This window comes from Tympanuchus pallidicinctus, unplaced genomic scaffold, assembly GCF_026119805.1.
Source record: "Tympanuchus pallidicinctus isolate F22 unplaced genomic scaffold, pur_lepc_1.0 scaffold17, whole genome shotgun sequence".
NCBI classification, from domain to species: domain Eukaryota; kingdom Metazoa; phylum Chordata; class Aves; order Galliformes; family Phasianidae; genus Tympanuchus; species Tympanuchus pallidicinctus.
In genome coordinates, this window is record NW_026294690.1 from 5437841 (window position 1) to 5463569 (window position 25729).

The 25729-nt window shown below is 37.3% G+C and overlaps 1 protein-coding gene across 2 annotated transcripts; it reads left to right on the top strand.

The window, feature by feature from the left end:
* The first annotated feature begins 762 nt into the window (after positions 1-762).
* Positions 763-25304, top strand: HDAC11 (histone deacetylase 11). 2 transcript variants are annotated; one of them, XM_052679278.1, is made up of 10 exons: positions 763-872; positions 1565-1713; positions 4742-4842; positions 11201-11317; positions 14672-14714; positions 15763-15839; positions 17516-17578; positions 19662-19758; positions 20877-21055; positions 23416-25304. In XM_052679278.1, coding segments are annotated over exons 1-10 (1071 nt in total). In that variant the 5' UTR covers positions 763-870; the 3' UTR covers positions 23659-25304. The 2 variants fall into 2 exon arrangements, with proteins under 2 accessions (XP_052535238.1, XP_052535237.1); XM_052679277.1 differs by lacking the exon at positions 763-872 and adding an exon at positions 1133-1272.
* Positions 25305-25729: the final 425 nt, after the last annotated feature.

The following is a 25729-nucleotide window of genomic DNA, read 5'->3' on the forward strand; positions in this document are numbered from 1 at the left end:
CTGGGGCACAGGAGGAAAATGAGAGCAACAAATGCCACCACGAGCCAACAAAGAGAAGGTTCTTTCATTTGCTGTTGTTTGGGTGAAAAATTAATGGTTGAATCAACGTTCCATTTTGAGAAGTGTGGGTGTCAAAGTTTGGATGTGACTGCTAAATGGCAGAATGCACCTGAACCACAATTTTACCACACCAACAAGTGAGGAAACCTGTCTGCAAATGTGTTTTTTAATTTAAGTTTAGGAGTTAAATGAAAATGAAATAACGTATTTGGAGCTAATGAGCCAAATGACACTAGAACTTTAATTGAGCATCCAGCATTAGCTGGTTAGGGACAAAGAGTAAAAGGTATGCCGGACTGACATTGAGGCACATGCACAAAGGGCTGGAGCGAAGTTAATTAAAAGATAATGTCAAAGGGATGGAATGTTTTGCTGGGATGACGGTCTCCTGCTGCTCCATAAGTGCTGAGGTGACATGCAGGCATCCATCAAAATGAAGGCCAGCCGAAGGGGGCAGGCAGATTTAGAAAGGCGAGATATTTGTCTGCAGCTTTCACACAGGCGCCGTGCGCCTCCCGAGCGCTGCTGTGCTTTGTGTGCTGCTTGACGGATACTGCCGCTATGGATGGGCAGTTTCTCGTGACGGTGCCGCCGATGTAGCCGTACAATTGCATAAGAAATGCAGTCTGCACGTTCAGGCAGGAGGGAAGGCCCAGCACGCCGCCCCGAAGCCGCCCGCCGCCCCGCCCTCCCGGGCCCGGCCCCTCTTTGTCTCCGCCCGCGCGGGCGGGGCCCGGGGCTGGCTGTGCCGGGCCGCGGGGCGACCCTTCCCCTGCGCGGCCTCGTGGCGCGCCCCGGCCCGGCGCGGGGATGTGAGTACGGGCGGGGGCTGCGGGCGGGCCGAAGCCGGCGCCGTGGCAGGGCTGTGCCGGCGGCGGGCGACTCTGAGGGGTGGGCTGCGCGCGGGCCTGGCGGAGGCCTGCTCGGCTTTGGGGCCTGGCGGCGGGAGGGGCGGAGCCGCGAGCCGGCACCTGGCGGCTCCTGCAGTCCGGGCCGTTTCTCTCTCAGGTGAACGCTGTGCTGCAGGGAGCTGTTGGGGTGGGAGCACCGGGTCTGACTGCGCGTGTGTCCTGTCTGAAAGCTCGCTGTGTTTGCACGTGAGCCTGGAAACGTCTCTGGTTGAAGTTATGTTGTAAGGCAGAGCGTGATGAACATGGAAGGCTGTCAGAGAGAAGCAAATGTGTCCATTAATTCATGTCGGCAGTGAACTATGTATGCATAATTCACAGGCAGTACATTCTTTAGTCCTTTCTTTCTTTTTCCTCACTGTTTTTTTTTTGAGTGTCTTGACTGTGCTGCTGGGAAGTGAGTTGTGTATAAAGAACCGCAAAGCAGTGAACAGGTGCTCCTATCTGTAACTATGGGGAATGGCATCCTCAGGAGCTATTCCTGATGTTAAGCTGTGATTGCTAAGAACTTGTAGCTTGGGAATTCAGTGAAAAAATATTTAGATGCATAAGCAATTGGCTAAAAATGGTAATTAGTTTGGCTTTTGCTTTTCAAGGCCTCACAGAACTGAGTTATATGAAGGTGTTCCACCAACTTGCTGGCCTATCGTGTATTCTCCAGACTACAACATCACCTTCATGGGACTGGAGAAACTACATCCATTTGATGCAGGGAAATGGGGAAAAGTAATCAACTTCTTGAAAGGTAAAAAACAAACAAACAAAAAAACTCAAACAAACAAACCACTTAGACCAACAACATTTGAATGAACCAATGTTATTAATGCAGACTTGTGCTAATAACTGCCAGTGTGATAATGACTGTATGTCATTATTGCTCCTCGTATAGATCTTAGCTGTGCACTTTAATCATTGAAGTGCTTTAATATGTTTAAATAGTTGCAGACTTAAATCTAAAGAAGTTAAACTGATGGCAGAATTTGTGAGGTGGGTTGAATGCTGTATTGTACTTTTTTGAAGATGTTGCACATTAAACGGATGAAATCGTTAGAGCAAGCCTCCTACACCAGGGCTTTTTAATACAAAGGTTTATTTCACAGTCCTTTGGAAATGTCGGTTCTTGCTCGCTCCACTGAACAAAGCTCAGAATTGTCTCAGTCATGGTGCCTGTGCAGGGTGAAACTCGTGAAATGTGATTGAAAATTCAAGCTCATTAAACTTGCTCTTCTCAGTGGCATGAATAATGCTAGTCAGAGTAACCAGCTTGGTGAATTTCACTCTGGCCTAGAACTTTACAAGGCTGAGTAAAAAGGATTAAGGAGAAACATGAGCATAGCAGTGTGTTAGACAATCTTAAAATATTTCTAGGCTTTGGGGTTTGAAGACAAGTGTGAACTGTGCAGAATTTTGTTGTTTGACCTTTTCAAGAAGGGTGCGTGTAGGATGAGAACTATTTTCACCTCTGAAGTGGGTGGGCACCAGGGTCTTGACTTGAAGCATAGCCTGAGTCAGGTGCCATATGTGCATAGCACAGTGCCAATTTTTGATGTTCAACAGAGTTGTGATGATTTTGCCTTTTCTTGCAGTGTATGTACAAATGTGTGAGAATATTTCCGTTAAGTTTTTTCTTGAAGATGCTGTTTGCAATTCCAGTTTCTTTCTTTTTGAGGACTATGCCTGGATCTGAAATGAAATGCAGACTTCAGGTTTCTGGCAACAAGTGGAAAATCCCTCCTGCATTAACTGCAAGCTTACAGTGCATTTTGGAAGTACCATGTACACTTTTCTGTAGCCAATGTGCTTCCAATGCTTTTACATGTGGTGTAATAAGGAAGGAGACAGTCTGTCTGGCTTGGGAAACCAGGCAGTTGATGACTGCCTTGCTGCAGGCTGTAACGTAGTTGCTCGTGAGAGTGCAGGCAGTCTGCTGGCAAATGGCACTCTTCAGTGTGAAATACCAGTGCAACCTATCTAAATCTTTGTCAACCTCATGATACTACTTTGATAATATCTCTGGGGGAGCTTTGAAATCCCGCTGGTGGCAAGAAGAACTTTGTGTTGATGCTCATTATTGCTTCTTAAATAACTTAAAAAATGTAGACAAATACCTCAAGGAAATGCAAGCGTAAGGACTAAGATTAGGGTCAGAGCCTTTAAAGCCTTTATCTGAAACTTGAGTTTTCTCATTAAGTTGGAAGGGGGAAAACAAACAAGCAAACAAACCCTTGCCAAAACGAAGGCTGTCCAAGAGGCAGGCCTTTGCGGCTCATGTGGACCTAATGACTTCTTCAGCTGATGATCTTTCTCAGTAAAATGTTGCCCTTCCTACTTTAGGCTCCTTTGTATTCGTTTAACTGGGTTACATGACTTAAAACACTATTTATTAGCAGTGTTTTGGATCTGACCTCTAATGATCTTTACTATCAGAGTCTTGGATTTCATGACTTTTCTTATTCAGAACCTTTGCCTTTCTTTTCTCCTTCCCTGTGTAGTCTTTTTTTTTTTCCCAGTTCTTTTCTGTGTGAAATGTCTACTTTTCACTCTCGTCTTTCTCAGAAAAACAGTTTTCCCAAATATTTCACCCTCATTTCACCATAAAAGAAAAAAGCCACAGAGTACCTTATGACATTCCTGTTTTTCTCTGGCTCTGTAGCAACTCCTGGGAACACCTGATTTGTGCTGTTTCCTATTATCTTCTAGAAAAATCACAGTGAAAATCCTCATACGCTTACTTTCTTCAAGAATGGAGCTGTTAGCATGTTGGCTTTATGTCTGACGTGAGTGAATGAAATGCTTCTCAAGTGCAGTCCAGGGAAATGTAAGCTTGCCAAAATAAATATTATTGCAGGTGCTGTGCTCGTATAACACTAAGAACAAAATCTTTTCCATTTGAGTTCTTCCCTCCCGCCAAGTTTAAAATTGAAGAAAAGGTCTGATCTTGGAAATCTGCAGCCCTGCAGCAATTAAGTATTAAAACTTGTCTGGGAAAATCAGCGTTGGTGCCTGGTATTTGTTATTTGTAGTGATCCTGTGCAAAGCAACATTGTTTTTCTTCACTATTTGACTTTTTTAGTCAACACAGACTGGAACTTTCTGGCAAGTATATCCAGATATAAACATTCACACTGTTGGCATACAGAAATCTTGGAGTGATACTTTGTGAGTTACTCCTTTAAAAGCAGTTTTAAAATGAACTGTCTCTGAAGGAAAGAATTATTAATGGCTGTTTATTGGTATTTCTTGAAATTAAATGAAGTAAGGACGTGACAGAAATATCAGAATTAACAGTAAGTTTTCACGTCCATAAACATCCAAGTAATTGAGTTGTTTTTAGTCTTGATTTTGTGTGTACCATTTGAATTTAGAGCTTTGATACTATTATCAACTAGATTTACAAAAAAATCATATTAAAGGAATATCTGATGGTATGAACACTGAGAGTTCCCAAGCATATCAAATCTTAGGCTATAAGGAGCCTTGTAAGCTTTCTTGCCTGTCCATCCTCAGTTGATACCTATTTTTTCTTTTAGTTGAAATGTGAGGTTACCATGAATACACTATGAAAACTATCTGAAAAAAAAATTGATAACTTCTCTTTAAGAGCTTGTATAGAGAGTATGTATTTGCAAAACTTGCAAGTAAGCAACAATGGTTGCAGTGATTTCTGTAACAGATGTAGGAATTAAGCTCAAAGCAGTTTCTTTGACCAGGTGGAATATGGGAATGCTATATGGCATACAATGACAGTTATAATTTTTCTCCTGTTGTTTCAGAAGAAAAACTAATTGGAGATGACTTGATTGTGCAAGCACGGGAGGCTACAGATGAAGATCTTTTGGTTGTTCACACAAGGCGCTACCTTAATAAGTTGAAGGTGTGTACTTAAACTAATATGCTTTTCAAACAAAGTGTCTAGAATTAGTACCAAGTGCAGCAGATAGCCCACTTGATTCAATACAGAATGAACTTTTACAAAGCAGTGACAAATTTTGAATTCAGCGTTGTCATTGTGAATACTGAGAGAGAATAATGAAAATATTAGACAAGCCAAAGTGTAGGAGAGGGATGGGAGAGAGAGTCTACCATCTTACATAGCCATGTTTCAGTGAAGTTTAATGAACATAAGGAAAATAATAATGTTTGAGATGAATAATATAATAAATAATAATAAATAATATTTTCCTTGCTGCCAAGGCTTTGGTCTTAAATGTGCTTTGTTTTAGTCTAATGAAGTATGGTTCTGAAATTGAAAATGTGTAGAAGAACCCTGAAATTGATTGTTATGCAATATTTTTTCTTTAATGTAAAGTTTGCTGTATGGATTTGAAGCTTATATAATCTTAGAAGAGCATCCCTGCAGGAATTCTATCATCAGCCTGAGGGGTAGGGAAGAAAGAAATGGAGTTGTACCTAAAGACTACCTCTATTAGTGGAGTACAGAGAGAGTTGAAAGGTCAACAAAGGGCATAATCTTGTATGCTGTGTGTGTAAGAACACTTGCAGTAGCAGCTCATACAGGGTTGTATATTCACAAAGAACAAAGAGCATTCATTGGCTGTTTCTACATAAATGCAAGTTTAACAAATGAATGCTTCAACTCTAAAACATAAGAGATCTTCAGTTTTGAAAATACAGTCATCCACGAAAGGAATTGAGTAGTATCAGTTAAGATTGCTTTTATTTGGCAGCTCTCTACTGGAGGGAAGAGATTTGTTGTAAAAATTGTCTGAGAACTGTTGAGTCCTGGCCTAAACCACTGATTGAGTACCTGGGGAAAGGAGCCGGTCAGCCCTGGGAGCACAGGTGAAGGCAATTCAGCTGTGACAGAAAGGGGTGGAGCCTGACTGCACCTCTCTTAGACCTCATAGAAAGGCTGACCCCCACTGGGGAAGGATCTCTTCCTGGAGATCCCTCCTTGGTGGAGCTTTCCCCTGTGAACCTGGAATCTTCTGGTACAGGTGAGCAATCTTCTTCCCTTCCTTTATAGCACCTTTCTATCATGCTGGTCCTTCTATCATCACGTGTCTGTTGTAATGCCTTTCCCATTGTGTTGATCTGTCCAATTGCTACAAAAATAATCTTACATTTTGTTATTCAGAATAAGTTACTTTGAGTCATCTTTGCCTGCCTACGGTGTAAAATCACTTGTATTGTTATTTCTGAAATGTTGATGGTTTTTTTCTGTGTAAACAATCTTTGATTTGTCTGACTTTTTTTGCTTTATTCCTTTGCAGTGTTCACTTAGGCCTCTTCATTCATAGCTATGAAGTTATTTGTAATTTCATACATCATTAGATTTGATCTTATTGCTGCTATTCTTGATATTGAGCTTTTAATTTCAATGAAACACCCACCTCTTTTTACTGAGTCACCTCTTTGAAGCAGTGTAATGTGCGTAGCTCAGTTTGAAATACATAGTGTTTTTAGTACCTGTAGGATCTCTTCACTGAAAATTGGCTGATAACTTGTTTCCTGGGGTTCAAAACCAATGCTGTCTTGTACTTTCAGATGATCTTAATTCTCTCTTGTTCCCCTTTATTTGAGACCGTAGTTCCTACAACTGTAGCAATTAGAGGATAGCATATTGGTCTTGTCACCGAACTCCTACTAAGCAGCAAAGTGTTCACTTATCTAGCAACGTTATTTTTTGTTTACATGAAATGGCCCAGGGTTCCCTGTTTGCTGCCTTACGTAAAGTCCACTGCTATTTTTTTAATACAGACAAATACAGATTTACCAATAAAATGATATAATTTCATGTTAGCACTTCTGAAGATTACAAAGATGCTTGCATTGTGGGAGCATCTGGGTCTCTTAAAATAATGAATCATTGGAGTACTCCTCGTTTAAAATTTCAACATGAAACACTTGCAAGGGCGGGATGGTGTGTGATATCTCAGTTGCAGCTGAAGAAGCTGTCCTAGGAATGGGCTGAGAGTTGATTGTAGAGAAACAAAATGTTAAGTGCGAAGTAGATCAGAGAATACTGTCAGTCAGTTCTGCCTTAGGAGAAAGAGTGTCCCTGCTTGCCTGCTTAAGATAACATGAACAATCCTTACAACAAAATGTGGTATTTTGAATTGAGGTTACTTCTCCCTCAGTACTATTTCATGAACCTAGATCCGTAAGGTAGTGATGAGACTTTGGATAATCAGCTTGTTGTGCTTCCCTGCTCATCCTCTTGTTCCAGTGCTAGGTAAAATAATGGATTTAACGTATATCAGTGTCCTGATTTGTGGAAGGGATTAGGCAATGAGGTTAAACCTGTGTTTAGAACTTGTAGGTCTTATACTTGAAACTTTTTGATCTATCAGGAGTTTTAGGATGTGACTGAATACTGAAATGCAAATGACATGGACAGTGTTTGTTGTCAGCCAAATGCAAGACATGTTTTTCTGGAACAGATCTGAAGCAGGTAATCAGTCAAGCAAACTCACATGTTTTAATCTGCTTTTATGTATTTGCAAATGATGTAGGTATTTTTAAGAAAAAATCATTTTCTTAGAATTGTGAATATTTACATGTAGTGAAAAGTAAAACAAATCAAGAGCAAATAAAATTGTTTGGAAGTCTGGTTTTGTACAAGATCAATATGTAACATCAAGGACAATTGTGTCACTTTTTGAAGAAGTACATCAGTCCTTCAGAAAAAATTTTGCATGAGCCTGCTGGGCTCTGACCTTCTGATCACAGTGAGTGTTTTCTAGTGCTCAAGTGCTTGTGTGCTTTGACTCTCACCCTGTCATCTGAGTGAATCTGCTCTGGGACAAGAAGTGCGTGTCTGTTTGTCACCTGGGTGCTGGCAGTGTGCTCAGGAATGGAAGCTGTAGAGGCAGCCTTGTAAAACAGTTCAGCCTGTGTTGTTTTGAACATAATGGTAGCTGGTAACTGAATATGTTTGGATAAAACGCTGTACAGGAGGGCTTGGTTAGAGGGAGCAGTATTTGACAAGTTTCAGTATGTCCACTGATCTGCAGGCTCAGTAGAGCATTCTTTGCAGCTAAAACAACAATTAGGCTTCTTAAAAGGAGAAAGTAACATTTGGTGTACAGTGAGTTGTTTCTTTTCAACATCTAACTCTTCAGTTGGGAGAGTGATACACAAAAATGGTGAGGTTTGGCAGCTTGCCTTTCTGTGGAGTAGTCCCTGGACACCGTAAGGTATCACCAGTGCGGTTATCACCAGTGCAGTATCTTATTACTGTCCTTTATCCTTACTTCCTACTTCCTACTATCCATACTTCCTTTAAAGGTGACACAAACAATATTGTCCCCAGCAAGCTTCTGAATTAAAGTCTTGTTAGGTGCTTGGTGTTGGATCTGTGAATTCTCCCATGAAACTGAGAGCTGCTCCACAACTTGGAAAAGATTCAAACATAGTTTTAAATTTTGTTTTAAAAGTTTTACAAAACAGTGCTTTTAATGACGTGTTATTGGTTGTTTTGAATTACTGGGATGCAGTGAATGTGTAACATGAAAGGCAATGCATCAGAGGATGGTTTTGGTTGTGTGTGGGTTTTTTGTCCGGAATGATCAACATAAAACTACTGTCTCAGCTTTATCTTCCTAGTAATTTGCATGCTAATTTTTAGTGCTTGAATAGTTAATGCCACATATTCCAACTTGGAAGTTTTTTTATCATTCTTAAGAATGGAGGATTTTAGAGTTAGGGAGTATACACATTGATGCTAATTGAACATTTAGAGGGATATTCTTGTAGAACCTTACTGTAAAATATGGAGACTGAGTTTAAACAGGGACAGTTAAAAACTCTTAAATTTGTTTAGTTTTGGGGTGTATCACGTTTCACTTAGGCTATTACATAAAGTTTGGCTGAGTGATGCTGACTTAGTCCTTATTTTGGGAGGAGGAGGAGTTGAAGGAAAATTGTTGAAGCAGTGAAGGGTTAACCTGACTTCTTTTAAGAAAAATGAATGATTTTTGAGTCCTAAATTTGTACACAGAACTGCTTATCTGAAGCACAGGGAAGAAAATAATCACTAATAATTAAAAAATAAAGAAAATAAGTTAAACTGAGTTGATAGTTGAGAAGAGTAAGTGAAGTAACATTGAATAGTGTTTGTGTGGTTTTTACTTCTTCCTGAATGCAGGCCCAGTTTTAATTGGTTGTATAATTACATATTTACTAGAACATTAGTAGGGAATCGGTAAACTGATGGCTAAGTGAGAGCAAATATCTACCAAAAGAAACAGCATCTCCTATTCCTCTATAATATGTACGATTTGAAAGCAAAAAGGAGTGACTTTTAAAATTAATGTTTGAAGAGTTGGTTCTGTATCAAAGGAAGCTAATAATCACTAGTGTGAAAATTTACATTATTGAAGGTAACTGACAGCATGCAAAGCAAAATTGATGTCCTTATCTGTTCAAAATCATTTCTAATTTTTATGACATAAGATGCATAATTATTGAAAACCAATTTCTTTCAAGTCCCTTTGCAAGTGTATATATAACTGTTCTGAGAATTTATTCTGGATAATGTTGGAAAGCAAAATTAGCAAGATGAAGAAACAAGCAAGAATGCCCATGGTTTGAGGCAATGTATTTCTTACATTCTGCAGTGTAGTTTGTTTTGAGAACCATCAATGTCAGCAGCTGTATTCTTGAATCCCAACACTTTCCTTATGGCCAAAGACTAAATCCCAGACAGTGAATGTCTTTGGACTGGGAGCTGTTCTTGTAAATATCCTTAACTTTGAATAGGAAGCTTTACTTCTTGCTTGCCTGCACTACGTATGGATTGCTTGCAATCACTTGAAAACCTGCAGGAAAATACTTGTCAATTTGAGTCCTTATTATTCCTGCTTCTTCCCACTGGGATTGTTATTATTTGTTTGTTTTAAGATTGAGTGTTTAAGTGTTTAAATTTTATGGCAAGCTTGTCATTTGATATGAGAAAAACATACTTTATGCAATTGTAATCCCTTGCAATTCCATTGCAGAATGCTGAGATTTAATCTAGTTTGCTACATTGTGCTTATTTTAAAGCTAAAATATCTTGCAGAAGGATTTTTTCAAGTTATTAGAAAATAAAGTGCCTTCTTAGTGACTGAGAGCAGATGCTATAATTAGTGAATAACAATATGTGTATTTGTATGTTGACTTAGAGTAATACAATAATGAATTGTTGAAAGCAGTGCCTGTGCACATGATGCTAATGCCAGTGCCTCCCCAAAACCAAAACACAAATAGTACTCACCAGTTAGAGTGATATCTATGAAGTCACAGTAACTTACTGAGTACCAGAATACCCTGATGTTGGCATTTAATTGTTTTTCATCAAAATTGGCCAGTTGTGTATCCTGTCTTTGCTGACCAGCAGCTAGCCTGCAGAATGCGGTCTGCTTATATTTGTTAATGTTGAAGAAAACAGGATCCATATGAAATATTTGTACAGGCTTTGAAGCTTCCAGTTCTCAGGACTTGAATGTCTTAGTATTGATTGAAAAGGTACAAACTTGCTTGTGACATTGGCTGTGAAGTATATTTAGGAGTTTCATCCCTGGTAGCAATGTCATTAGTTCTCTGAAGTAATCTTTTGTTTGTTGGCATTTTTCCATTGAAAGCATTTACATACTGCAAATATTTGTTCTAACCTTCAAGTCACGTTCTTGATGATACGACTTTTTAACAAAATGTTTCCTCAAAACGTGTTTTAGAAGTATTTAATATGCTTAACAAACTTTAATTGATTCTCCATGCAAAAATTTGCACTGTGTGCATGTAGGTATTCAAACATCTTAGCCAAGTGGTTTGGTTTTGGTTTTTTTCCTTTCTCCTTGGTATATTCTATTGAATTGATGTGAGAAGTACTTCAGATATTAACTGTAGGTTGCTGTTAATTCTGCTGAAAGACATTTGATGATTCTTTTCCCCAACCCCAGGAACAGATTTATTTTTTTTTTCTTAAATACTGCCTGACTGAAAAATTCTTGACTTGGTACCATTGGATATTAAAGTACGGAGAAAAATAGTGGTGGTGATTAATTGAAATTTTCAGTTGTTAACAGTGTAACAGGAAGAAACTGTTTGGAGGTTGCCAGCAGACATTGTTGTGGTCACCTTCACTTGAGGGGAAAAAAAAAAAAAGCAAACCAAAAATCTTGCTAAGGCCTTATGGGTTCCTTCTCAGTGAGTAGTAATTGATGAGACATCTAAAGGACATCATTAAGACAGGCTACATTAATTACAACTTTTTTTCCCCCTCCTAGTGGTCCTTCGTTGTGGCTACGATCACAGAAATTCCACCAGTCCTCTTTCTTCCCAACTTCCTTGTTCAGAGAAAAGTTTTGAAACCTCTGCGAACCCAGACAGGAGGAACAATAATGGTAAGGAGTTCTTGATTTGCTGTGATGTATTTATACAGACCTGTGAGTTGTAATGCTGTTTGTAACTTAAAGCCTCAAACCCCAAAGCCCTGTTGAGGAAAGCAAGTTAGTGTACAGTCCTAAACATGAGCAAAGTCTGGCACTTAGCAAATAAAGAGATGAAGGATGAACCTGATTTTTGTTGTCTGTAATTTGCAGAAGCAAAAGAAGTAGTAAGGGGCAGCCTGTGCAGGGAACGAGAGGTGACAGGAATTATGGCAAATGCAAAAACTGCACAATTTGTAACTGTTCAAATACAAGCAATTTCTAGGAATGGATAGTTGTGAAATTAATAGAATAGAAGATACTTGAAAGCACATATTTACTAAATGGCTGTAGTTTGGTTACTTTCCGTATGAAGCGCTCATATCTTAAAGATGAATGTGATGATGTGGTTTTTTTTTTTTTAATACTTTGTATCTAATTTGACTAATGAAAGTTAGTTCATTTGTTCAATTGTGTATGCTGCATAAGCAGCTCAGCTGAAGTGAGATGCAGCCTGTTTCACCTTGACAGGGTTGCTTTCTGGTCAGTTAAATGAGTGCTGTGAGGAGGAGAGATGTGCAAGTCACCACACAATCTAATTTTGCCTGAGAAACTTCCATGACAGATGTTGAAGATGTGGAAAGAAAGCAGTTAATAGCTGTAGCCAGGGACTTACTGAGGAAAATATGCCTTCGTGTTTGTGAACCACTAACTAATGGGACCCTTTCTTCCCTTTATTCATTCCTTGTCTGTGATAAGATGGTAACAGTACCAATCTTTTTGTGGGTAATTGTCACAATTACATAAATGGAAAAAGAAGTCCTATCTGAAATCCTCAGTGTTATGATACAAATGGATCTTTGCTACATTTTAGCTACTACTGAAGGAAGCTGTTAGAGTGGATGCTTGTGAAAAGGATAGAAGCAGATATTGCTCCTTTTATATTCATTTGAAGCCAATTATTGAATAACATTGTTCTGCTGGTTGGCAAACCTCTCAGTATGTTTATACCAGATATAAATGTAGGATTTATTGCAACCACTAGATATTTAAAGTGAGCAAGATTGCGAAGCCATAATAGTATGACAAAGAAATGACATCATTTTCAAAAGTAGCCAAATAGGTAACTTCCCATTTCTGTTAAGAGTAATATAGGTACTTAGCAATTTAACACTGGAATTGAGATTTCCTATTTTTAAGTGTGTGCCTTCATGAATGTATGAAGAATTTGTTAAGGACATTAAAAAATAATGAAGAGCTCTTCTCTGAGTACTGCATAAAAGGTGGTGCTGTGCCTTTTATCTATCAAAATGTGGAATGTCAGGATCTGACCTGAGAAAGTAATGTGAGACAACCCAAAGCCTTGATGAAAGTTTTCCAAATACGTGACAGGGCTTATGTGAGACAGACTTGGGGCAGTGCTACGTTTGGGTCCTCTTTGCTTTTTTTCTATGTGAAATGATAGTAGAAAGCTAGTTAGGATCAGATAAGAGCAGAATGAAATACTTAGCTTTTCTGTTATATTTGTATCTTTAATGGTACAACAGCTACAATGTCTTGATCAGGAAAAATGGCATTTTCTTTCAGTATTTTAGTACTTTAAATGTGCATCCTGTCTAACTGCTGGATCTGTAAAAAAAAAAAAAAAAAAAAAAAAAAAAAAAAAAAAAAAAAAAAAAAAACCTGGAAGCTATAATGCTATATACTTAGATTTCAAAGCTTAATGGTCATGATGCAAATTACACAAGAATTTGCATCACAGTTGCCAAAAATATATGCCTATGTATATTTAGTAAGTAATGTTTTGTAACAGCATAATTTATATGGGAATTACTTCGGAAAACAAAATTATTTTAACTTAAAGGATGAAATCACAAAGTTAAATGTTAAGTGTCCATTTGCACTTCTGTGGTATCTTGATGCTACTTTTGGAAATTCTTTAATCTCAGAAGAGATCAGTAGAGCCATGAGAGTCTCCTCAAGAAGTGTTGTATCAGCAGTAACCAGAATTGTGTGTAGTAAAATACCTTCTCCTGGCTGTTTGCATAATATGGGAATGCTGTCAATAGGGATAAGCCTTCTGTAGGCAGTACCAAGTGGGGTTTTGTATAATTAAGAACATATTCTTGAGCAATCTGTGTCTGTGATTCCTAGATGTACTTGATGTCAAGGTGTGTAACAAAATATTGGGACTCAAGTTACTTTTCTCTATCCCCTTTTGTTCCCTTCATCTTTGGAAGCACGATGGATTTATCTTATTGTTTCCAATACAAATTTTGGTTTGTCATTCTGGAGATGTAAGAGGATGTATTAGTTACTATGAAAGAAAGTGAAAAGTACCTCTTGATGCTGAGTTTTGTTTCAGGCTTATTATTTAATTCAGCGGAGGATTGGCTGCTTTTTAAAAATCATGTGTATGATTGTATGTGTATGTATGACATGATGTACTATATATCTTATCACATAGAATACATTAATATAAATATGTGTATATATGACATGATGTACTATATATCTTATCACATATAGAATACATTAATATAAAATATAGCATATACTTATGTGTAATCCTATATGTGATTTTCTTTTTTAATAAAATAAAAATGCATCTTATTAATATGGCTTTAAGGAATCTTGCAGTTAAACACTTCCTTGAATCCTACTGGTCAGAATAACCTTTTTTTCCAATTAAATTTTATCACTTTAGCCCCATGTATCTTTTCTACTGTCAGTACATTTCATTTCCTCAATGTCATTTGATTTCATAGGGGAGTAACAGGCACAGATTTCATTTGGTGTCAGAAAGCAAAAATTGGTCACATTTATATTGTGCATGTTACATTATTTAAAGAAACAAAACAGGACACTTAATGCTTGGCATTTTTCTGTTCCCACCCACAGCTGAAGCTGTGTTAATCAGTATTTTCAGAATTTTGAGCTGAAGTTCTTCCTATTTCTTACATGAGAAGGAAGGGTATTGGAAGATTTCTGCTCACTTTTTATTCCTACCAATGCTTGTACCTTCAGTTTACCATTTGTCTGCTAGGGGTCAGTGTTCATCTCCACAAAGCCCAGTTAGTTCAAAATATGCTCAACTACAGGAAAGTAAAATACAGATGTGAAATCAAATATTTTTTTCTACTGATTTTACTGCGTATAGTTTTGTATGGCTTGTGTTGAGAGATCTGATTCAGAATGACTTCCATTGGTAAAGCATCTGCAAATGCAGTGGGTGCATTAGAATGCCAAGAGCTGCGTTTGGGGTGGGAGCACTCAGCACTCAGCGGCTGCCTCATTAACTCATCAAGTTCTTATTGTCATTTCCTTCAGGCAGGAAAACTTGCTGTTGATAGAGGCTGGGCAATCAATGTGGGTGAGTACAAATGGAAATTTGTATTAAATGATACTTTGTGTGTTTTTAAAGTCATTATTTTCATTCAGTATGATGTATATGCTGTTTATAATAAAGAGACTGGATTGTGTTCAACTAAAAGAAACTTGAAATGGAAAAAAAGTACTTATTTTCTTATGCTATCATCCTTGCTGCAGTTTTATAACTAGATAAAATATTTGTTGATAGGAAGGAGATAACCAGGTAAAGATATGATATTTATACACTGTGTGTGGATTGTAGTAGTGAGAATGAAGTGAGGAAAAAGGTGTTCAGAGTATGTGCAAATATTTCAGTAAAATATTCCTTTAAATTACACAGAAGTTAAATAGATCTTGCTAGCCGTGCTGTACACATGTAACACCAGACCAGGAGCTTGGTTGACGTGCTGTACAGCTGGTCTATACCAGTTGGTCTGCTTTTGGCTGTGTGGTTCTTCCTGAAAAAGGCTTGACTGAAGAAATGATGAAGAATATAAATCTGCACCCTTCCTCATGTCAAAGTAGTGATGCAAAACCAGTGAGCTACTGAACTAATGGTTTGTCATTTTTGGTGCCCGTCAATTCTGAGATTTTTCCATTATCTTACAAATACTTCTGGATATTTCTGAAGTCAATAAATCTTGCATAGTGTTATTTGTGCAACATTCCAGTTAACTTGTTTTGTTTTAAATAAGCTCCAAGTGGAAGGAAGTCTTGCTGTATAACACGTGTAATGTAAAGCTATCATTTTTCTCCTTTAGTACCAAATGATATTTTAAAGTATTATCTATAAAAATCCAGTACTAAAAATTAAGCACATCTTAAAAAAATCCTGTGATTTATTGATGTATAAATGAGGGTTGTTAAATTTCTTGCCTAGATGTTTGTAGCGGGTTTCTTAAACTCTTTTGGGTTAGTATAGTTTTTAATTTTATGGGAGGGCCAAGCACTTTTTTTGTTATAAAGAAAGTGCATGTTTGTTTAAAGATAAAGATTATAAAAGTTCCCTGGTATCTTGTTTTTACCCCATCCAACTTTTTTATGCTTAGGAGGTGGTTTCCATCATTGTTCAAGTGACAAAGGTGGAGGATTTTGTGCATATGCTGATATCACACTGGCTATTAAGGTAAGAAATACCATTTTGAGAGTATTTTCTACTATTTGTGCAAATGGAAAAATGTTCCAGAAATTCATAAGTACTAACATACCTCATATCAGAAGAAATAAAATGTTGTAGAGATGGGTAGGAATAGGAAAATGATGCGATATTTAATGTTACACAGCGCAGTGCATTGGCACCTGTGAAGTGGAAGGAAAGAGATACAGGGTCGGAATTATGAATGGAAATGCAAACTGCTCTAATTGCATTAATATATTCTTGCAGGAAAAAAAAAGCAAGCTAAAGCAGATTGTCTTGTAGTATCTGCACTGATAATTATCCCAGTCTTGCAGTTTGAGCCTGCAAATTCCATGTGAGTTTTGGTGCTCCTAATGGAGACTTAAATAGAGACAGAAATCTTTTCTTCAAATCAGGCTGCTCTGTGCGGTCCTCAGAGTAGCTCAAATTCACGAATAAGAATATGAATGTGTCCAAGATAATCACTGAATTTGGATGAATACATGTGCTCTTTAGCTGTTGAAAGGCTGAAGCAGGGGCTTTCTGCAATTAGAGCTTATTTCTATCAAGTGCCCTGTGGTGCATGTATAGTATAGTAGTATATTTTAGTATGTATACTAGAATATTTATAAAATATCAGTAATAATCAAAGCATAAAGACCTAATGATTGCAGCACACTAAATGACAGAACACCCTAATTTCTGTACACTGTAATTTGCAGAAAGCAATCCACAGCGTTGTGTTTTCTCTATCATTAAGATACAGATTGAGAAATTATAGCAGATAGCAGTTGACACAAAACCTTTACATTTTTTATGATATATATTTTAAAATAGTAATTTTGCAAAGTTGTAAGACCCAAAGAATTAGAAAAGCATATTTTTAATTTGTAGACATGCAGTAACAGATGAATTCTCTTACTAGCCTAAAAAGTGACTATAATGCATACAGCCCCTGCTGTGGTCAGTTTTATAGAGCTGGATTCCATCAGTGGAGTATTTCTCCCTTCCTGCTGTTAAGCCTCACTCGTGCTATCATTTATGTCTCAGGAAACAAGCTGCTCACCATTTCAGGGTCTATGCAGCTCTTGCTTCGCTTTGCCCCAACATACGGTCACTGCTGCTGCTGTCTCCGACAGCACCAGTGCCACAGTCAGCTTTATAATCCCTAGCTGGACCTGTCCTGTGCCTGGCTGGAGTGGGATGTGGAGACTTGCCACCTGTGCTTATGCAGATCCAGCACTACTACAACAACCCTTCTTATCCTGGGCTCTCCTGTGTTATTCAGTGCCATTGAGCTTAAGCCTTATTTGCAAAGTCTGTTTAGCAAATTAGTGTATATTAGGGTATGTCCTTCATCTTACTTTGAGCCTGGTACATTCTGGGGGGAAGAGGATATGAGTAAAAATAATTGTCTTCCCTCTCTTCACCAAATTCTTCTACAGGTAGGTAGATACCTGCACAGATGACTGTGAAATGCATGGTTTTTGCATTTCATATGATGGATACATACAGGTTTTTACTATATAATCACAAATCTTGAAATAATTCAACCCTTTATTTGATGAATGAAATGACATGCATGATGTTAAAACTGAAACAATAATACAGTGTGCAAGTTTCAAGTTAGGTGATAGATTAACTGAAGGCTTCTTAGCTGACTGTTTGTTTGTTTACCCCTCCAGTTCCTATTTGAAAGAGTACCAGGGGTGTCTAAAGCCACAATTATTGATCTGGATGCTCACCAGGTGAGTAATTTTGCTGTATTCAGTTCCGTTTAGTTAGAAGTACAAGTGTGTGATACAGACCACCTTTCTGTAATACTAACATGAAATATTAACTCATGGGATCCAAAGTTAATCATAGGTGGTAAAAGCTGATAATATTTTAGTTGTTTTTATTATTTTATGTTCCAATGGGCTGTTAAGCCCGTTCAATAAAATTAAACTGAGTTGCAGCTCCATCATGTGGTTAGATATAAAAATATTTTTGAATTGAATAGTCTGAAAAGTAGTTCAGGTTCTCGGAAGAAAGTAAAATCTCTTATAAGGAAATGGCAGCTAGTTCAGCTGCATGGTCATTGCAGCAGCTTTCTCAGGAGGTGAATTTGACCTTCAGTGTTATAATAGAAAGATTGACTTCAAGCTAATGAAGTAAATCATGCATCTCTCTTCCCTGGTAGAGTGATTTCTATGGATGCTGAGAATAAATCTAATCTTTAGGAAGATTTCCAAAATAAATCCTAAAAGGAAGGAAATAGTATTTTTAGAAAAGCACTAATGTGCTGAAATTGCATCCCATCTAAAGCATTGAAGATTTTTGTGGATAAACCATTGCAGTAGTGTTCCATCTTCTATCAGTTCTCTTTTCTGCAAGTTAAGGCATCCTAAAATTGCCAAAAAACAAAGACATATCTTATGCAGCAAAAAGATGCTTTGTGTTTCCCGTTCTGTCTGGGTATTCCCATCAAGGTGTGGATGCCTTTGGTTTTGTTTTTTTCTTTGTTTAGTGTTAAATTTTTGTTCATTTTTTTTCTTTTAAAAGATTTCTTGGAATGCATTTTTGTATTCAGCTGTCATGCCTGTGACCTCAGCCAGCATGCTGAATTGCCCCTTTCTGTAATTGTTTCTTTCCTTGGGAAGTAGGAGGTGTGTGGAGTACTAGCTCAGCAGATGCTTTTTGAGTGTGCAGACATTCTCATCCTGTGAGTGTCCCAGTTCTTGGTGTGTTTGAGTTTTACTGCTTATAGGAAAATGGTTTACCCAGAGGCTCTTGTATTCCTAGATTTATATCAGTAATGTTTCTTTGGACCAAATGTGCTGAAGAAGTAAGTAGGCATTGCCATGTTTTAGCCTAAAGAAATATGAAGTATTGTAGTATCCTATTCCTGTTATTGCTTGTATTGACTAGCTTTAGCCTATTGTTTCTGTGTTTGTTTTTCTTGTTTTGTTTCCAGTGGGGGAAGTCATAACAGAAATATAGTTTAAGTACTTGCTGGGGAAGATTATGAAATGAACACAAATTATATTTCTGAAGTATTGAGGACATATCTGGATTTCTGTTTCTAGTTTAAATTAAATCATTCTAATGAATATATGGAGAGTGAGAGAATGGGTTCCTTATGATACATTGATTTAGATGAAATTATCTTGGTGATTACTGTGAAAGGGTAACTGTACTAGTTGCAACAAGTCTACATGAGAGATAAAAGAACACTATTCAGAGATGGGAGAAGGAGAAAGTATTCAGAATCTGTTTTCTTTTGAGCATCTACCTTTTCACCTGACACATCTTTGTAGGGAATTTGTGGTGTTAAACATTAAAAAGTTAAACTATTACATTGCCTATTTAGTGTTCGTAATGTTTCCAGTGGCTGCTTATCTCACCAAGGCTTGAGTTATCAGGAAAACTGCAGTCTGATATTTTATTCTTATACAAGGATGTAAGTATCCTTGCAGCAGACTTCTAAGTATTGGAAGTTATCTTTCCAGTTGTATAAAAATGTACCTGTTCTGCAGTCTTGGCCACACTGCATTTGTGAAGCAATTATCTTCTAATCTTCACTTCTTATTTCACATACAAGAGAAAAAATATCTTGTAATTACCTTCGTGGAGATAGTAGGGTGTTGATTATTTATTTTTTTTTTTTAATACCTGCAGTCTTCAGACTCATACTGTCAAAGCCCACAAGATTCTATACCTGAAAATAGTCTTCAAGGCCATAAGTAAGGGATGTCGTGGGAGTTTTAAATAGTCTTGATTACGTTAGAATCTGCAGATTATGGTTCTGTGTGAGTGTGCTAGAAAGAACTAACTCTAAACTTCCTTCAGGGAAACGGCCATGAGAGGGACTTCATGAATGATCACAGAGTATATATCATGGATGTGTACAATAGATTTATTTATCCAGGAGATGGATTTGCTAAACGTAAGTATAATTGAAGTTCATATTCCAAAAGTGAAAGAATGGCCTTTTTTTTAATAACTTTTTCATTTACTGATAAGTTTTCTTGCAACACTGTTATCTTTTCTTCACTTCACATAGAACATACTACTTTGAATGATTCTGCTACATGTCAGAATAGTGTTGATTCTGTAGTGTTTCACTTTGCTTTGAGAATGAAGTGCCTTCCTTCATTTCTGCACTGAATGCAAGCTGTGGGTATTGGTTAGACAAGGCAGGGGGAGAAGCATAAGCATACCTTTATTTCACTGATGTTGAACAAGGAAAGCATTAAAAAAACAGTACTCAGCACTCACTAGGCAATAAGCATCATCGTGTATTAGATTTATTCATGCACACTGTGCTGAATCCATGCTTAGAATTTAGGGCTCCAAGTCCCTTAAGTTAAGGCATAGGTTATGCTGAGGTGGAAGTCATATATTGAAACAACTCTGACATAATTTGATTGGATCAGATTTAGAGTTAAGCATAACTGCCTAAAAGCAGGCAAAACTAGGCTTTATGACCTTCGATTTCTTTCTACTACCTTTCCGACACTCCTTTTCTATTTTTAATGCTTTATTATAAGTGTTTGAAATAATTTGATTTAAATTAAGAATAGATGTTTGCTCCTTCTGGTAGGATTACAGGGTAAGAACATTAAATTGAAAATGCTTGGGGCAAAACTAAATCTTGTTATATGTAAAGCAATTCACGTAAATTCTGTTAAATTTTTAGTGTCGCAATAAAAGTAAAACATCTTAATTTCTTAGTGATGTTTATATTGTGGATTTCTTTTTCTCTGCAGTAGCAGTTTGGTGTTCTCTTTTTATTATGCTTTACTTAGCTTACATCTTACATTTATTCTTTTTCTTTGCAGATTGGTGAATAGTGCTGTAGATAAGTTGTTTTTCATCAACGTTTTGCATTTGTGATTTAGGGAGATTTTTTTTCCCCTGCATTGAATTCTGTCCTCAGTGGAATTTTTCCAAGGTCACTGTGCTTACAGTTGATACAAACACAAGTATTTGAAAAATGTTCTTTAACTGAGGAATTTGTGAAAACACACTGCATTTACTTGTTCAATAACACAAACATTTCAGGTGCCATAAAACGGAAGGTGGAGTTAGAGTGGGGTACAGAGGACACAGAATACCTTCAGAAAGTACATACTCATGTGGAAGGAGCATTAAATGAATTAAAACCTGACATTATTGTTTACAACGCTGGAACTGATATTCTGGATGGCGATCCGTTGGGAGGACTTGCTATTTCACCTCAGGTTTGTATAACACTGAAATATGTGGAGATTTTCATTATTTGCCAAATACTGGAGTTGGTGCTAAGAGTGAATTGCTTGTGGCAGTTTGTGAGGCTGAGGTAAGGAATGTACTTCGCAGTAAACCAGAACATTTTTCCATTATAACTATGCCTCCATTGCTCACTGTATGTTTGTTTATTCTTCGTTTCCTGACTGTTTCTTCATGTGCCTGTTTAAATGTCATTCACTTTCTCTCTAAAATATACCCATACTGAACATGCAGATAGCATTCAGACAGATGTATGCATCACACTGCACTGCTTTTTCCCTGTATGATCATTCTCTAGTTCTGTCTGTTTCCTTTGCCCCTCATACAATCCACTTGATGTTTTTGTCACTTGTGCTTGGTATGTATCTTAACACTTAATTTCCTCTGTAGCACTTCTGTCTATTTTAAAAGTCTCCTCTGTTGTCTCCCATATCTAGCAGTCTTGTGCAGCCTGTTTGTTATTCTTAACAAATGAAGAGTTTTTATCCACTTTCTCCATTCTTTCTTATAGCACTATCACTTCCTTGTTCAGTTTAGTTTTTCTCCCTCGCTTAGTTTCAGATTTAAATTTTCATTTGTCCTGCATAGAGGTCTTCACCTTCTCAATATCATAACAGATAAGTTTTTCTCAAAATATGAAATTCTATAGCTCTCACATTTCCTCTTCTTTTTTGATAATTCTTTCCCTGGCAGTTCCTTGTCCTGTTTTCAGGCTTGTCTTTCTTTCTTTGTCTACCAGTTCAATACAGGAAGAAGAAAATGCTTTCTTGATTTATGAACTCTTGAAATCCTTCCTCTAAAGGAGCCATCACTCAGTCTGTTCTGTTTTTCAGCACTTTAGTTCTCAGTCTTCCACAAAGCTCTAGTTTCTTGTTAGTTTCTGTTGCCTTTCTGATGCAGTTCCTCATCCTCATTGTCTCCATCACCAAGCTGTGTGTTCTTGCTTTCTGATTGCCTCCAGATACCTTAATGAGTCTGGGGTAAAAAGATTTGGGAACTGGTTGGAATTTCCAGGTTTTCCTTTGATGACTGTGTAAAAGTTCCTCTGAGAAATGGAAGAGGTTTGGAGAGGAGACTGCCATCAAGTGATAAATGAAAGACACTGATGTGCCTTTTCAATTTTTTTTCTGCCATATCTTAATTGTTAAGAACAGTGAGTTGTAGCCAGTTGGGTGCTGTTTATATAAAATGTCACTAAAATTATTACACCTTTCCTTCCCTCCGTCTTTACAAGAAGAGGTGAAAGGCAATGTGTGCCATTTCTTTGTGTGACTGCTGTTTCAGACATCTGATGGAGAAAAGTTTCTGAACTGAGGGCAGGGTTTCTTTTCTCTGATCTTGTTGGCTTAGGAATGATTAATGTGTTTCACCAAGCTGGAAATCCTAGCCTAGTGGAACTGCCAAAACTGAAGACATTGAGCCTCTTCAAAGCGAAATAGTCCAGTTTTCAGTTGTGGATGCTGTTTTTGTTTTGAAGTCTCGCTGTAGTGTTAACTGTACTCAAAATGGGCTTCCACTACAGACAGAAAGTTTGATGTGCAGCAGGATTCTCTCTAGCTTGTTTCTAAATTGCAAGCGGAGTAGGCTTCAGTCATCTTCAATTTTTGTGTGTTCTTTTGCAGTAACATGCAGAAGCTGGGAGTAAACCCATGTCTGTTTTTTCAGAGCACCCACTAGAGATTTTGGAGGATTTGCTGAGGCAGTTCTGCTCCCATGAGTAGTGACTGCTTCCAGTTCTCCTTTAGGATAGCATTTTCTGCCTCTGCTGATTGCTCCCCAGAGGTGTACAGCTCGTTCTGTAATTCTGTTACTTCTTTGCAGGATCTGTTCCCAATATAATTCTTTACTTTTCTGTCTTGATTTTCATTTGTTAGTGTTTGCACCCACTGTTCTTTTACAGAGTCGTGTCAAACTAAAAACATCTATTTCATGGTTTTGCAAAATATTTTTCAGCTACATTTTTGAATTTTCCATTTGCTTGTGGACAGTTTTGTTGTTTTTTTTTTTTTTTTTTTTTACTTCCTAATATCTCATGGGCAAGAATTCTTATAAGAATTTATAGTAAGCAACTTTTGTCTGTTGTGTCCTCTAGAACTAAGACAAAGACTTTAGATTTGCTGTTTTTGTTGGTCGTTTTTTTTTTTAAAGGCTTATAATGTAATGTCTGTAACAAGGCTTTTAAAATAATTCTGTGTTCCCAATACAAAATACAAGGCTGAATTACTTGTTAAGCATCCCGTACTGCAAATCCATAAGCCAGCAACTAAGTCTGTTAGAACTAAAATACCATATTGTACCACTTCAGTTTTTTCTAACTGTTGTAAACATGCAGGGAATTGTGAAGAGAGATGAAGTCGTGTTCAAGGCTGCCAGAAGCCGTGGAATCCCAATTTTGATGGTGACATCTGGAGGCTACCAGAAGAGGACTGCCCGCATTATTGCTGATTCTATCCTCAACTTGCACAACCTGGGGCTTATTGACAAGGACCTAGCAACCAGCGGAGCTGAAAATCCTAAGGTAGAACAGATGATTAGGGACTCTGTAACAGACTTAACCAATTTATCACTGCAGTGATGGTTAAAAGTTTTTTTCCTTAAATTTGGTGTTTTAGGAGCAGGAAGTTTCCAAGGTTAATATAAGAAATTCACAAAGGACTGAGCTTGCCTGTAAAATAACCTAGTATGGACAGTGCACAGTTGCAGATTAGCTGTGTTTAACTACTGAAGCTGTCTAGAGCGAAGGCAACAAATTCTTCTGTGCTAATTTACATGTACTCAAGAGTACCTTGTTTCAGTTTATAATCTTACTGTAGAAAGCTTTAATTGCTTCCTATTGTTATGGATTGTCCACTGTGTTCAAAGAACTGTGTGGTTGGACTTTCCCAGGCCCATTTGGTGGTATGGTTCACACAGTGGCTGGAGTAATCTGTACTAAACTTATTGGTATTATTCTTAGATACTGCATAGTATTTATTGCTTTTTTAAAGGTTGTTACAGCAGTTCTGTGCAGTCTTTCAGTTTAACACTCAAGTGCAATAATAGGGAGAACAGTTCAGTTGCTTGGCTTTTAAGCCATAGCCTATCGGAATGAACATTTGTTAATGTATATTTTATTCCTGTTTACTACAGTGACGTAGATTCTGCTTTTAAGTACACTGAAAATAGAATATGAAATGTCTTTGGCTTTGTATGCAGATGGGCAGTAAGGGATCAGCAATAAGTGTAATTTTTGCCTCTTGAAATGAGGCCTGCATTTAAAGGCAGTAGTTACTATGCATTGTAGTTTGTTTACTCTGACTTACTAGAAAATTAAACCTAATTGTAGTGTTCTGAGAACTGTTGCAGAAAATGTCACGTAGAATTATGAAATACTTTTTATCACCAACTTGTCATATATAAGCCTTGCAGAGTAAACTTCAATTTTTTTCCAGCTAGTACCGTTTTTCACTTGCTTGAAGATTACTGATAGTCATAGCTACAGTCGTAGTTGGTAACCAAATTGTTTGTGTTTAGAAATAAAAGACTGTGAAACTTCTACAGTAAGCTAATGTAATAACCTTATATGGGAGGTTCTAGGAGGTACTATGATAGGAGAACAAAATAGTGCATTCAGATGCAAATTATTGGTGATTGACTGTAATGTTTGTTTTTGTTGGTACATTATGTATTAATTGCTGCTTGTAGCATTGGATCTTAAATGTACTAAATTCTATATTTGGCAAGAGCTTTCTTAACTTCCAGGTATTCACTGGTCTTCTGTTCAGGTTTGAGCCTTTCTGTGAAGGGACTCTGATGTTTTCCATGTAGTAGAATTGGTGTGTAAGCTATTTAAGGAATGTTTCATTCTGATTAGAGTACTTACCTCAGTATGTCATTTTTAAATGTATGATGTTTATTAATGGTTGGAATTTGCACAATTGCTATAAATAGCTGCTTTAAACCAGATTTGGCATATTGCACTAATCTTGATTTGCCGCACCATTGTTAAAAGGCACTTTTAAACTTCTTATTATAGGTGGTCAGAGTACAACTAATGTGGAGATTTATTTTTTTCTACACTGTCTGTGTTACTGAAAGATGTTGGTATTCTTTCATATAATTTTTATAAAATTATAAATGAAATTTCTATGAACTAAAATGCTGTAATAGTGCATATTCTGTTTGTGTTAACTTGTTTGTTTTACTTTAACACAGTAAAGATTAAAATAACGTTGAATAATGCTGGCGACTTTGCTTTTCACTTATTTTGTCTGTGAATATTTTGGATGAAACACTTCATTAAAAAGGTGCTTTTTTTGGCAGTTAAAATGTAGCTGAAACTGCAGCATATCTCAAGGATGAGCAGTACAGTGTTCGTCAACAGTGGAGGACTTCTCTTGCAATTACCTTGTTGGCCTCTCAAGTGAAGTTGGAGTTACGTCTGTAAATATTAAAGGAATCATAAGGTCATCATAAGGTGTTATGGTTGCTTTCTAATTCCATGTTGCGTTCTAGACGTGACTAAACTGTTAAGTTGAATTTAAACTTAGTGCATTATGGTTCATATCAAATCTTGTTACCAGTGGACAAGGTGCACCAAACACTGTCACGGACACATCTGCAGGTACTTGCAACCATCAGAACTGGCTGCTGGAAAGCTGAATAGT